The 15103-nt window shown below is 48.9% G+C and overlaps 1 protein-coding gene across 2 annotated transcripts; it reads left to right on the top strand.

Moving 5' to 3' along the window:
• The first annotated feature begins 694 nt into the window (after positions 1 to 694).
• On the top strand, positions 695 to 13959 carry IGSF8 (immunoglobulin superfamily member 8). Of its 2 annotated transcripts, none has more exons than XM_066608892.1 (6): positions 695 to 731; positions 5311 to 5685; positions 5829 to 6263; positions 6403 to 6825; positions 10944 to 11354; positions 12767 to 13959. In XM_066608892.1, exons 1-6 carry the CDS (start codon positions 695 to 697, stop codon positions 12886 to 12888), a joined length of 1803 nt encoding a protein of 600 aa, XP_066464989.1. In that variant the 3' UTR covers positions 12889 to 13959. The 2 variants fall into 2 exon arrangements, with proteins under 2 accessions (XP_066464989.1, XP_066464988.1); XM_066608891.1 differs by lacking the exon at positions 695 to 731 and adding an exon at positions 3070 to 3163.
• Positions 13960 to 15103: the final 1144 nt, after the last annotated feature.

Here is a 15103-nt window from a genome sequence, read left to right as displayed (position 1 = left end):
AAAAAGGGAGTAGAACATGAAACATAATAATATTTGAACAATAGGGACAGTGTAATAGGACTGCATCCTTCCCCTCCCTTTCTCTCCCCCCCCCCCCCCCCCCCCCTATTCATGTTTCCCCCCCATCTTCCCTCCCCCCCCCCCCCCTTATTTCACCTTTTAACTTGTACCTTTCATTTTTTATCATTTTTAAATTTGTATGTTATTTTTTGCACCTCATGATAGTGCCATATAGCCCACATAAACCATAGGGCAAGATTTGGCAGCTAATGTATCATGCAGGGATGTCATAGTACAAACACATCAGAATACATACGGTCTGGAGGTTAATTGCGATATCAGGGAACCACGGTGTTCCTCGTTGCCAAGGCAACGGACGTATGACGTAATGACGTCACTACGTACCTTTCGCATGGTTAGCTGCGATCCCGGGGAACCTCGGCGTTCCTCGTTACCAAGGTAACGCCCGCATGACGGAATGACGTCATCACGCATCCCTCACATGACCGGGATATCCACCGGCATGCCACGAATGAGATTTAGAAAGAACCTAAGGTTTTAACAAGGGTTGGCTTCTCTACCAACCCGGTCCTACAGCTATTTTTAATATTGATTTGTTATTGTGCAACTTCAGAACATCATATGGCTCTGAATGATGACGTTACCGTGCTGACGTGGTGACTCCGCCCACAGGATGGCGGGGGCCGTGAGCATTGCTGTGACTGCCAAATGTGAGTCATTTCTTTTAGACTATTTATAACACTGTATACTGTATTTATATATGCTTGAAAAAGACCCGTGAGTGGGTTGAAACGCGTTGCAATAAAACCTACACCTTCCAGGTGTAGAATAACAAACTTCATCCCGTGAAGCGCTACTTTGGATACTTTTTTCTTTTAACTTCTGTGCACACTGGGCTCCCTGTAACTGGGGACCCCAGACATCCAAGCGGCTCTCCGGACAGGATAGGGAAGGAAGTTTTTCTACAGGCTATCCCGGATATGGAGGCACTAGTGAGTTAACCCTTCACAGGGTTACTCACACAGTGCCGGGTAAGTCCTTTTTTCCTTATAACTTCATACAATCATATATTGATAAAGTCATTTGGTACTGTTGGAGCGCTCCCACTGATCCCGATACTATTGTTATTCTTTTTAACATGTGTGCAAGTTCTATGTTCATCCTTCCTGGTCTCTTTAAATGCTTCCCATTCTTCCTTCTTTTAGGGATTGTTAACGATTGTGCTTTGAGAATCTCATTTCACAATATTTCCCAACCTTCTTAGACCTTTCTGTCCTTAAGAACATCCAGTCATTGGATTCTTCCTATCCCTTTTCTGAAATCCAACCTTGAGGTCTGAGTTTTCTCAGGTCTTCCTCCCCTTTTTATCCAAAATTCAAGGATATCATGATCACTGCCTCCTAAGGTCCCAGCCATTCTTACTTCCTTAACCATTTCCTCCCTGTTGGTAGGAATTAGGTCCAAGATAGCAGATCCTCTTGTTTTCTTTTCGACCTTCTGGAAGATAAAGTTGTCAGCAAGAGCCGATAAGAATTTGTTGGATCCATTACGTTTACCTGAGAGAGATTCCCAACAAATGTCTGGATGGGTAAAATTTCCCATGATCACTATGTCACGCTTTTTTGAGAGCTTGGCCATCTGATGTACAAAGAGTTAATCAATATCTTCTGCTTGTCGCGGTAGCCTATAGTAAGTGCCTACAATGGTAATGGTGTCCTTTCTGTTGTTCTCTCCTTGTATTCTTACCCAAACAGTTTCTACAGAACTCCCAGCTCTGAAGCTTGAATCTCTGTGGAGGTGAATGTTTTCCTGACATACAACACAACACCTCCGCCCCCTTTTTTACGTCTGTTTCTTATAAATACGTTGTGTCCTTCAAGCGTTGTATTCCAATCATGTGTATCATCCCACCAAGTTAACATGATGTCTATGACATCATATTTGTCTTTTTGTGTTAGGAGCTCCAATTCTCCTTGTTTGTTTCCCAGGCTCTGTGCATTTGTGTAGAAACATTTTAGTTTGTGATCGGTGTCTCTTGTTCCTCTACTTTCCTTCTGAATTTTTTGTCTTTGTTCTTTCTTTCCACTTCTAATATGAAGGTTCTCAAATGTATTCATTAGGTGTATATTTTTACCTGGCCTTTCACTTCCCTTCCCATGTTGTTCTGGTCTACAGCTCTTCTATATATAAACTTCTTCCAGGGGGAAATGTTACTGATAGTGAGTACACACACACTCACTGTCAGTAACAGTAACATCTCCCCCTAGAAGAAGTGTGTGTGTATATATATATATATATATATATATATATATATGTATATGTATTAGGCATGAGCGAGTATACTCGCTAAGGCACTACTCGCTCGAGTAATGTGCCTTAGCCGAGTATCTCCCTGCTCGTCCCTGAAGATTCGGGTGCCGCCGCGGCTGACAAGTGAGTTGCGGCGGGGAGCAGGGGAGAGCGGGCGGGAGAGAGGGAGAGCGAGATCTCCCCTCCGTTCCTCCCTGTTCTCCCCCGCAGCTCCCCGCCCCGCGGCGGCCCCCGAATCTTTCGGGACGAGCAGGGAGATACTCGGCTAAGGCACATTACTCGAGCGAGTAGTGCTTTAGCGAGTATACTCGCTCATCCCTAATATGTATATATGTGTGTGCGTATGTATATGTGTATATATATATATGTGTGGTAACATTTCCCTAGGGGGGATATTACTGACAGTGAGTGCATATATATATATGTGTGTGTGTATACGTACACACACACACACACTCACTCCTTCTAGGGGAGGGCGTAGAGGGAGTCTAGCTGTGTATACGGCTGTACATATGTGTAGTCCTGTATGCTGGTACATGTAACAGGGTCCGACATGAGTATACTGTAGTGTATATGTATATAACTGTCTCCTCGGGAGGCGGGGCTCTTGTCCGTTCTCGCAAGTTGGACACGCCCTTCGGAACACCGGACTATAAGAAAGCAGCCAGGGGCGGGGGCCTAACAGGGGAACGCGCAGTGGGAGGGGCCTAATGTGGGGCGCCCGGTGGGAGGGGCCTATCAGGGGAGGGGCTTTCTTCTTGCCGCTGCAGTGCCCGCCGCAGTATGGCTGCTCCTCCGTTCTCCGCGCTGCTCCTCCTCGTCTGTGCTCCGGGTGAGGCGCCGTGTGTGTCCGCTCATTCCCCTGTCGTATGCGCATCATCCTCCCACGTCATGAGCCTGACATGTATGAGACAGGGGAGGGTCGTACATATTATCCCTCCCCATCATATACATATCGTCCTTCCCCTGTTCCATGTATGTCCTCTTCCCCATGAGACACATATGGTCCTTTCATGTTACCTGTCTGATACCCATCACGTCTGTGACATATACAAGCTCCTCATCCCGTGTCTGTGACGTGTACGAGCCCCCCATCGCGTGTCTGTGACGTGTACGAGCCCCTCATCGCGTGTCTGTGACGTGTACGAGCCCCTCATCGCGTGTCTGTGACGTGTACGAGCCCCTCATCGCGTGTCTTGTGACGTGTACGAGCCCCTCGTCCCGTGGCTGTGACGTGTACAAGCCCCTCGTCCCGTGGCTGTGACGTGTATGAGCCCCTCATCGCGTGTCTGTGACGTGTACGAGCCCCTCATCGCGTGTCTGTGACGTGTAAGAGCCCCTCATCCCGTGTCTGTGACGTGTACGAGCCCCTCATCCCGTGTCTGTGACGTGTACGAGCCCCTCATCGCGTGTCTGTGACGTGTACGAGCCCCTCATCGCGTGCCTGTGACATGTACGAGCCCCTCATCCCGTGTCTGTGACGTGTACGAGCCCCTCATCGCGTGTCTGTGACGTGTACGAGCCCCTCATCCCGTGTCTGTGACGTGTACGAGCCCCTCATCGCGTGTCTGTGACGTGTACGAGCCCCTCATCCCGTGTCTGTGACGTGTACGAGCCCCTCATCGCGTGTCTGTGACGTGTACGAGCCCCTCATCGCGTGTCTGTGACGTGTACGAGCCCCTCATCGCGTGTCTGTGACGTGTACGAGCCCCTCATCGCGTGTCTGTGACGTGTACGAGCCCCTCATCCCGTGTCTGTGACGTGTATGAGCCCCTCATGATGTGTTTATAATGTGTACGAGCCCCTCATGATGTGTCTGTGACAGGTACAAAACCCACATGTACATAACCCTCATCACGTGTCTGTGACATGTACGAGCCCCATATCCGGTGTCTGTGACATGTACAAACCCCTCATGACGTGTTTGTGACATGTATGAGCCCCCCATTCCATGTCTGGTAATGTATGAGCCCCCCATCACGTCTGTAACATGTACCCCCCCCATCCCGTGTCTTTGACATGTATAAGACCCCATTCGGTGTCTGGGACATGAATGAGCCCCTCATCCCATTTTTGTGGCATGTATGAGTCCTATATCCTGTATTTCTGACATGTACGAGCTCCCATCACATGTCTGTGACATGTATGAGCCCTCCATTCAATGTTTGAGCCCCACATTCCATGTATGGGAGATGTATGGGGCCCGTATCCTGTGTCTGTGACATGTATGAGCCCCCCATTCAGCGTCTGTGACATGTATGAGCCCCCCATTCAGTGTCTGGGACATGTATGAGCCCCCCATCCTGTGTCTTGGACATGTATGAGCCCCCCATTTAGCGTCTGGGACATGTATGAGCCCCCCATTTAGCGTCTGGGACATGTATGAGCCCCTCATTCCGTGTCTGGGACATGTATGAGCCCCTCATTCCGTGTCTGGGACATGTGTGAGCCCCTCATTCCGTGTCTGGGACATGTATGAGCCCCTCATTCAGTGTCTGGGACATGTATGAGCCCCCCATTCAGCGTCTGGGACATGTATGAGCCCCCCATTCAGCGTCTGTGACATGTATGAGCCCCCCATTCAGCGTCTGTGACATGTATGAGCCCCCCATTCAGCATCTGGGACATGTATGAGCCCCTCATTCCGCGTCTGGGACATGTATGAGCCCCTCATTCAATGTCTGTGACATGTATGAGCCCCCCATTCAGCGTCTGTGACATGTATGAGCCCCCCATTCAGCGTCTGTGACATGTATGAGCCCCCCATTCAGCGTCTGGGACATGTATGAGCCCCCCATTCAGCGTCTGGGACATGTATGAGCCCCTCATTCAGTATCTGGGACATGTATGAGCCCCTCATTCCGCGTCTGGGACATGTATGAGCCCCTCATTCCGTGTCTGGGACATGTATGAGCCCCCCAGTTGGGGACCCCTGTGTGTACCCCAATCTTGAGTAACTTTTGCCCTTGCCCTCCTCAGGCCTGTGTACTGCCCGGCAAGTGAAGGTTCCGCGGGGCCCCGTGTACCGTGTGGAGGGGTCCTCCGTCTCCATCCCCTGTAATGTGAGCGGCTACGAGGGGCCGCCTATACAGAACTTTGAGTGGTTTGTGTATCGGCCCGGCGCCCCTGATATCTCCATCGCCATTGCCAGCACCAAGGACTCGGCCTTTGCTTATGCCGTGTTTGCCCAGAGAGTGAGCAGCAGAGACGTCTACATCCACCGCGTGAGCGGAGACAGCGTGGAGCTCCGCATCCAGCGGCTGCGCAGCGAGGATGCCGGCGTCTACGAATGCTACACCCCAACCACAGACGCCAAGTTCCTCGGGAGCTACAGTGACAAGATCACCGTGAAAGGTACCGCCACGTTTCCCATCTTGTCCTATGTGTAGAGAATATCAAGGGGGAGGAGTTTCCCCACCGCTACACTGTGGGGGAGGGGCATGTCGGGAGAGTAGCCTGCTGTAGTGGGGGTCATCTTCTGCCTCTTCTTCTTGCAGTCATCCCGGACACCCTGCAGGTGTCTTCCACTGGAACAAGTAAGGGACGCCTGTCCTCCCCACCCCCTCTACAGCTCCACCTGCTGGAGGGACGAGAGCTGCATCTCTCCTGCTTGGCGCAGGCTGACTCCGCCCAGCACACCCACCTTTCCGTGTCATTCGGGGTTGGAAGAGAGACTCTGCAGGACATCCTGTCCATTCGGCGGGACTCTTGTGTGGAGCCGGGCCTGTACAGTGAACGCTACCTCAATGACGAGATCCGGGTGGAGAAGTCTGACAACTCCACCTTTAAGCTGGTGATTTCCCGCCTCCGACCGCAGGACGCTGGGACCTACCATTGTACCGCTGCTCAGTGGATCCAGGATCCGGATGGCGACTGGCAGAAGATCACAGAGAAGAGCTCGGTGCTGGCCCAGGTGTCTGTGCAGACAGTAGGTGAGCAGGGTTCGGTTGACACCTATGGATAGGATGCTGCAGGCGCCTCTAGCGCCACCTATCTCCACAGGAGACACTCTAATTCGCTGCACCTTCATGTGGTCTTGTCACATTGTCACCTCTGTCTCTCTTTCTCCAGACTCTCAGCTGAAGGTGTCGTCCAGTCCTCAGGAGCTCCACATCCAGTCTGGAGACATGGTGGAGATGGTCTGCAATGTGTCCATGCTGGTGCCCCCTCCCCCAGACCTCACATTCTCGGTGGGGTGGTGGGTTACTACTAACATGGATTCTCCCGCAATGCTGGTGTCATCCGTTTCTGCTGATGGCATGGTGCAACTCGGGGAGCAGTACACGTCAAGAGACGTGGGGACAAGACACATATCTCTGGAGAAGATCTCACCCACGCCTGGCTCCTACCGCCTGAGAATATACTATGCTCAGCCCAGCGATACCGGATCCTACAGCTGCCAGGTCACTGCGTTCGTGTCCTATCCTGGAGGGCGACTGGAGGAAGTATCCAGGAAGACATCACCGAGCCTGAGAGTACTGATGAGACCGCAAGGTAAGATATGGCCTTTATCCAATAGAGAGACTTCAAAGTTTGACCACTCTTACAATAGAGCTCCATAGTGTGGCCGCTCTTACAATAGAGAGCTCCATAGTGTGACCGCTCTTACAATAGAGCTCCATAGTGTGGCCGCTCTTACAATAGAGCTCCATAGTGTGGCCGCTCTTACAATAGAGCTCCATAGTGTGGCCGCTCTTACAATAGAGCTCCATAGTGTGACTGCTCTTACAGTAAAGCGCCATATTGATCCCTTTTACAGTAGAGCTCCATAGTGTGACCGCTCTTACAGTCGATCTCCATAATGTGACCGCTTTTACAGTAGAGCTCTACTGTGACTGATCTTACAGGAGAGCTCCGTAGTGTGACTGATCTTACAGTAGAGCTCCATAGTGTAACCACTCTTACAGTAGAGCTCCATAGTGTGACCGCTCGTACAGTAGAGCTCCATAGCGTGACCGCTCTTACAGTATAGCACTATAGTGTGACCGCTCTTACAATAGAGAGCTCCATAGTGTGACCGCTCTTACAGTCGAGCTCCATACTGTGATCTCCTATTGTAGAGAGCTCCATAGTGTGACCCCTTTTACAGTAGAGCTCCATAGTGTGACCCCTCTTACAGTAGAGCTCCATAGTGTGACCGCTCTTACAGTAGAGAGCTCCTTAGTGTGACCGCTCTTACAGTAGAGCTCCATAGTTTGACCGCTCTTACAGTAGAGAACTCCATAGAGTGACTGCTCTTACAGTAGAGAGCTCCATAGTATGACCGCTCTTATAGTAGAGCTCCATAGTGTGACCGCTCTTACAGTAGAGATTCATAGTGTGACCCTTCTTACAGTAGACCTCCATAGTGTGACCCTTCTTACAGTAGAGCTCCATAGTGTGACAGCTCTTACAGTAGAGCTCCATAGTGTGACCCCTCTTACAGTAGAGCTCCATAATGTGACCCCTCTTACAGTAGAGCTCCCTAGTGTAACCGCTCTTACAGTAGATTTCCCTAGTGTGACCGCTCTTACAGTAGAGCTCCATAGTATGACCCCTCCTACAGTAGAGCTCCATAGTGTGACTGCTCTTACAATAGAGCTCCATAGTGTGACCCCTCTTACAGTAGAGCTCCATAATGTGACCCCTCTTACAGTAGAGCTCCCTAGTGTAACCGCTCTTACAGTAGAGCTCCCTATTGTGACCGCTCTTACAGTAGAGCTCCATAGTATGACCCCTCCTACAGTAGAGCTCCATAGTGTGACTGCTCTTACAGTATAGCACTATCGTGTGACCGCTCTTCCAGTAGAGAGCTCCATAGTGTGACTGCTCTTACAGTAGAGAGCTCCATAGTGTGACCGCACTTACAAGAGAGAGCTCCATAGTGTGAATGCTCTTACAGTAGAGAGCTCTATAGTGTGACCGCTCTTACAGTAGAGCTCCATAGTTTGACCGCTCTTACAGTAGAGTACTCCATAGAGTGACTGCGCTTACAGTAGAGAGCTCCATAGTGTGACCGCTCTTACAGTAGAGCTCCATAGTGTGACCGCTCTTACCGTAGAGATTCATAGTGTGACCCTTCTTACAGTAGACCTCCATAGTGTGACCCCTCTTACAGTAGAGCTGCATAGTGTGACCCCTTTTACAGTAGACCTCTATACTGTGACCGCTCTTACAGTAGAGCTCCATAGTGTGACCGCTCTTACAGTAGAGCTCCATAGTGTGACCCCTCTTACAGTAGAGCTGCATAGTGTGACCCCTTTTACAGTAGACCTCTATACTGTGACCGCTCTTACAGTAGAGCTCCATAGTGTGACCCCTCTTACAGTAGATCTCTATAGTGTGACCGCTCTTACAGTAGACCTCCATAGTGTTACTGCTCTTACAGTAGAGCTCCATAATGTGACCCCTCTTACAGTAGAGCTCCCTAGTGTAACCGCTCTTACAGTAGATTTCCCTAGTGTGACCGCTCTTACAGTAGAGCTCCATAGTATGACCCCTCCTACAGTAGAGCTCCATAGTGTGACCGCTCTTACAATAGAGCTCCATAGTGTGACCCCTCTTACAGTAGAGCTCCATAATGTGACCCCTCTTACAGTAGAGCTCCCTAGTGTAACCGCCCTTACAGTAGAGCTCCCTAGTGTGACCGCTCTTACAGTAGAGCTCCATAGTATGACCCCTCCTACAGTAGAGCTCCATAGTGTGACTGCTCTTACAGTATAGCACTATCGTGTGACCGCTCTTCCAGTAGAGAGCTCCATAGTGTGACTGCTCTTACAGTAGAGAGCTCCATAGTGTGACCGCACTTACAATAGAGAGCTCCATAGTGTGAATGCTCTTACAGTAGAGAGCTCTATAGTGTGACCGCTCTTACAGTAGAGCTCCATAGTTTGACCTCTCTTACAGTAGAGTACTCCATAGAGTGACTGCGCTTACAGTAGAGAGCTCCATAGTGTGACCGCTCTTACAGTAGAGCTCCATAGTGTGACCGCTCTTACCGTAGAGATTCATAGTGTGACCCTTCTTACAGTAGACCTCCATAGTGTGACCCCTCTTACAGTAGAGCTGCATAGTGTGACCCCTTTTACAGTAGACCTCTATACTGTGACCGCTCTTACAGTAGAGCTCCATAGTGTGACCGCTCTTACAGTAGAGCTCCATAGTGTGACCCCTCTTACAGTAGATCTCTATAGTGTGACCGCTCTTACAGTAGACCTCCATAGTGTTACTGCTCTTACAGTAGAGCTCCATAGTGTGACCCCTCTTACAGTAGAGCTCCATAATGTGACCCCTCTTACAGTAGAGCTCCCTAGTGTGACCGCTCTTACAGTAGAGCTCCATAGTATGACCCCTCCTACAGTAGAGCTCCATAGTGTGACTGCTCTTACAGTAGACCTCCCTAGTGTAACCGCTATTACAGTAGAGCTCCCTAGTGTGACCGCTCTTACAGTAGAGCTCCATAGTATGGCGCCTCCTACAGTAGAGGTCCATAGTGTGACCGCTCTTACAGTAGAGCTCTATAGTGTGACTCCTCTTACAGTAGAGCTCCCTAGTGTGATCGCTCTTACAGTAGAGCTCCCTAGTGTAACCGCTCATACAGTAGAGCTCCCTAGTGTAACCGCTCTTACAGTAGAGCTCCATAGTGTGACCCCTTCTACAGTAGAGCTTCCTAGTGTGACCACTCTTACATTAGAGCTCCATAGTGTGACCGATCTTACAGTAGAGCTCCATAGTGTGACCCCTCTTACAGTAGAGCTCAATAGTGTGACCCCTCTTACAGTAGAGCTCCCTAGTGTAACCGCTATTACAGTAGAGCTCCCTAGTGTGACCGCTCTTACAGTAGAGCTCCATAGTATAGCCCCTCCTACAGTAGAGGTCCATAGTGTGACCGCTCTTACAGTAGAGCTCTATAGTGTGACCCCTCTTACAGTAGAGTTCCATAGTGTGACCGCTCTTACAGTAGTGCTCCATAGTGTGACCGCTCTTACAGTAGAGCTCCATAGTGTGACTGCTCTTACAGTAAAGCGCCATATTGATCCCTTTTACAGTAGAGCTCCATAGTGTGACTGATCTTACAGTAGAGCTCCATAGTGTGACTGATCTTACAGTAGAGCTCCCTAGTGTGACCGCTCTTACAGTAGAGCTCCATAGTGTGACTGATCTTACAGTAGAGCTCCATAGTGTGACTGATCTTACAGTAGAGCTCCCTAGTGTGACTGCTCTTACAGTAGAGCTCCATAGTGTGACCGCTCTTACAGTAGAGCTCCCTAGTGTGACCGCTCTTAGAGTAGAGCTCCCTAGTGTGACCGCTCTTACAGTAGAGCTCCCTAGTGTGACCGCTCTTACAGTAGAGGCTCCCTAGTGTGACCGCTCTTAGAGTAGAGCTCCCTAGTGTGACCGCTCTTACAGTAGAGCTCCATAGTGTGACCGCTCTTACAGTAGAGCTCCCTAGTGTGACCGCTCTTACAGTAGAGCTCCCTAGTGTGACCGCTCTTAGAGTAGAGCTCCCTAGTGTGACCGCTCTTACAGTAGAGCTCCATAGTGTGACCGCTCTTACAGTAGAGGCTCCCTAGTGTGACCGCTCCTACAGTAGAGCTAAACAGTCTAACGGCTTTTATCTTCTCCCTCTGCAGACATCATCCTGAATGCCTTCGCTCAGCTACAGTCTACCTCTATCTATCGAGACGACACGGCTGTCCTACTCTGTAATGTCTCTGTTAATGCTCCTCCATCATCTCTTCATGCTGCTGTCAGCTGGTGGGTGGAGCTTGCAGAGGAAGAGCCACAAAAGAGAACGGAGAGACAGTTGGCGTCGGTGACCCGCCAGGGCGTGTCTGAGACGGGGACACATGCTTCCGCTGCTAAGCTAAGCATGGACAAGGTGGAAGCAGATTGCTACCGACTGCGTCTATACAATGTCCAGCCTGAGGATGAAGGCTCCTATCGCTGTGTTGTCACTGCTTGGGTCCAGTACCCAGACGGTAGCTGGTACAACGCTGCCTCTGTCAAGTCCAACAGCATTAAACTGTACCCATATGCCCGGGGTATGTATGTGTTATGATAGACTGTGATTGGGTCTGTGGAGGCTGATTGGGGTGCACAGGGGAAGTGACTGATAGGTGTGTGGAAGTTGATGGTGTAGTAATGTACATGACGGCAGATCGAGTAACATCTATAAGTGGAGTGAAAACTATAATGATGATGAAGAAAGGAAAGGGTGTGTTGTCTGTCAGGGTGGAGATTGAAGATCGCCTTACAGGTGCGTTGGGGCTGATGGGAGTATGATAGTGGATAAATGTCCATGATTGTTGGTTGAGTGATATCTTTGATGTACATGGAAGGTGGAGTAATGCCTATGATGACAATAATGAAAGACGGAGTGACAAGTGTGATGTAGATGGAAGATGGAGTGAGGGCTTGTTCACAATTTTTGACTAGGCTAACAAGCTTGTTTTTTTACTTCTTCCTTCTTCGGAGTAGGAGAAGAAAGAGAATAATAAACACAATGGACACAGAAATTGTCCATAATCAGGCCTTAACATAGAACCCCAGTCTTATTAGGCAATTGTGCTAGACACTGAGCCACCAAATGTTCTCCATCTTCTTCCTCCTACTTTTTCTCCAGGGGTGATCTTCTTATACTCCCTGTTCTGTTTCCTACACTTTTTTTTAACATACTTACATAGAATTTTAAGATTAAAAAAATACCTATGTCCATCCAGTTCATCCTATAACCCACCAGTGTTGATCCAGAGGAAGACAAAAAGCAAACATGAAGTAGACTCCAGGCCCCTCTTGTACTCTTCCAGTGATTCACCATCGCCACATCCTCCGGAGAGAGTTCCATGGTCTCACTGCTATTACAGTAATGAACATCTTTCTATTTTGTGTAGAACTTTTTTCCTCTAGACGTAGAAGGCACCCCCTGTGGAGGAGGGGAGGAGGAAAAAGAATGGTGGCTTTGTCATTACCATTGCTGCACTGGGGTCCAATGTACAGATTTGGCCAAGGACAACATTTGCATGCACTGTGTATGTTCTCTTTGTGTTTCTTGTTAGCCAAGCTTGGTGGCTCAGTTGTTAGCACTGCTACCTTGCAGTGCTGGAGATGTAGGTTCCAATCTGACCAATGGTGATGGCTGTATGGAGTTTTTCAAAGTTGATGTTGCCCTTGATAAGATTTGAATCTTGGACCCCCAGAGTGCTAACCACATGAGCCACCATGAGCCACCACCACACAGTCAATAGCCAAAACTGGAAGTGAAACGGATTGTTCTCATCCGTCTCCAATTGACTGGAATGCAATAAAAAAGGATCCATCTGTATTCCGTGTCCTAAACTGGAAAGAATGGAGTGATGTCTGAGATGTAGACGGAAGGTGAAGTGATGTGTGTATTGGCGTGTGCTCCGTCCTTGCTATGGTAGGCGACGTGTATATGACTCCTTTTTTCTTTCAGCCCGTGACCTGCTCCTGATCCCAGTGATTGTCGGTTTTGCGAGTGCTCTGGTCGTTGGCATCACCATCTTGTCTACAGTCACCTGCTGCTACATCCGACGTTTGCGCGTCCGGAAGAGGTGAAGAGCGGATCTTGATGGACGAGAGGGGCGCTAATACTTCTCACGTCTTTTTTTATATGGACGCCCGGGCAGCCAACCTGCTGGATGTACATTTTATTTTCTCTTTGTGTCTGTTGACTTTTTTGATAGCACTTTGATACTTTTGACTCTGCGGGACCAACCACAATCCACAGATGGATCTCTGGGTCCTGTACTAATGATGTCATCATCAGGAAGCCACACCTCCCCTCTGACCCGAAGCGGTGATGTCATTAGCGCCTCCTGGTGGCAGTAAGGAAGTGATGCGGGGCTGTGCTCTGGTGATTACTGAGACTTTGGTGTTGCGACCAGGGCGCCGTGTAACTGTATAGAACAGACTTCCAATAAAATGTGAATTCTCATGACCTCACTGACAAATAATGGGAGGAGTCAATCGCAGTAGTGGGCCGTGTTATAGCAAGAGATATCATCACAGTCATACGTGGAGTCATCAAGTGATTTTAGGCCAATAGTGGGAGATGTTACCTATAGTCCTGTATAAATGAACCCCAAAACTGCTGGGACAGTTTTCAAAAACACAAATTAATAAAAATCCTTACCCCCCTCCTCGACCCCCATATAACATACAACATGTCTATAGCATCATGCAGGGACCTGCACAGCACATGCTACTAACAATGCAGATGACTAGTGTCCACATGTAGATATCCCACAGTATATCTAGGCCAGAGCTGACACCACATGCCACCTGGGCCATCCTGAGGCTCCTGACACCGCTACTAATAGCTCTGCAGATCATACATATCCCTTAACGTGTACATTAGAGCGTGTCATTTAGAGGATTAAACATTTTTCACTAATTTTTAAAATAGAGGATCTAAAAATCAGTTTGATAGATGGAATTCTAATCTGTGGTTATATTTTTGATGGCACATTTACCTCAGTAAATCGGCATTTGAATGACAGGAATGTTCACAGCACAACCGTGTGCGACACCGAGAAGCACTCACTATGTAACACGCTTTGTGTTCCTGGGTTATAAATGTCATTTCCTAATTGGTTCTAGCATAATAAATGGAAAAGGTTTATTAAACTGCAAAAACTTTGTTATTGCGGTCTGCAAATTTAAAAGTTGAAAATGACTTATTTTCATTAAGGAAAATTAAAAACGTTTGGGTTTCCGGTAATACCCTGTTTCCCCGAAAATAAGACGCGTCCTATATTAATTTTTGCTCCCAAATATGCACTACGTCTTATTTTCAGGGGTGTCTTATTTCGCCACGGCAAATCCGTCTGTGGCCGCTAATCCCTCAATTGGCCAGCTTTGTGGACGAAATTTCTCAGAAATCTCGTCCACATGGGATAGCAAATCTGTCACGGCAAAGCTGGGAGAAGCCGGTGTTGTGGTGCGGATTCACCGGCCACAGAAACGGAAAAGCGTGCAACCAGGTCGCTTCAAAACAAGCGGCTGAGTGCCGTGGGTTTTGAAGCAGCGCTTTCCCGGCGGTAATCTCGCTGTTTATCGCTGTGGCCAAACTGCGAGATTTCCGCTGGAAATACGCTCTGTGAGAACCCAGCCTTAAGAATCACACACAGGTTGCCTGACTCACACACAAAGCCATAAAAAATAAGGGCTGTAAAGTAACGTACCTGTCTGCAGACAGAAGTTCCTGTACCACTTGTAAGCAGGCATGGTATTGCAGCTTCCGGCCACCAGGGGGAGCTCATCACAGCAGACATGTACAGCAGGAACAGAACGTACAGTATGGACTTTTCCAGCAAGCAAGGGGAGCTCACAACAGCACACTCGTACAGCACAGCAGGGACAGGATAACAGCAGACTGTCTGCAGATCTACCTATACATCTGGAGGTAGGAGACAACGGGGATGGCAGCAGGGGACAGGCCTCTTGACGTGCCTGCACACTTTACTATGCCTTACTATCGGGGGTGCCTTATATTTGGGACTTCAGCAAATTTCAGGGGGTGCCTTATTTTCGGGGAAACACGGTAGAAGGATAAAAAACAATATTATACATCAAACCAACCATAAATTTTAATCAAAATGCTACAAATGGATGAAAAGGAACCCAGAAATGTGTAGTTTTGCGAGGGTATGTCAGATCGCTTTCACAGATTAGTCCCCACATGTTGTCTCCCATCATGTTTTCATTGTAGTTTCCCTGGTAGCGACATTCACATTGTAGGATGTCTTGATGAAAGCGCTCTCCTTGCTCC

Source organism: Eleutherodactylus coqui, chromosome 6 (assembly GCF_035609145.1).
Source record: "Eleutherodactylus coqui strain aEleCoq1 chromosome 6, aEleCoq1.hap1, whole genome shotgun sequence".
NCBI classification, from domain to species: Eukaryota; Metazoa; Chordata; class Amphibia; order Anura; family Eleutherodactylidae; genus Eleutherodactylus; species Eleutherodactylus coqui.
This window is presented reverse-complemented; position numbering and strand designations above follow the sequence as displayed.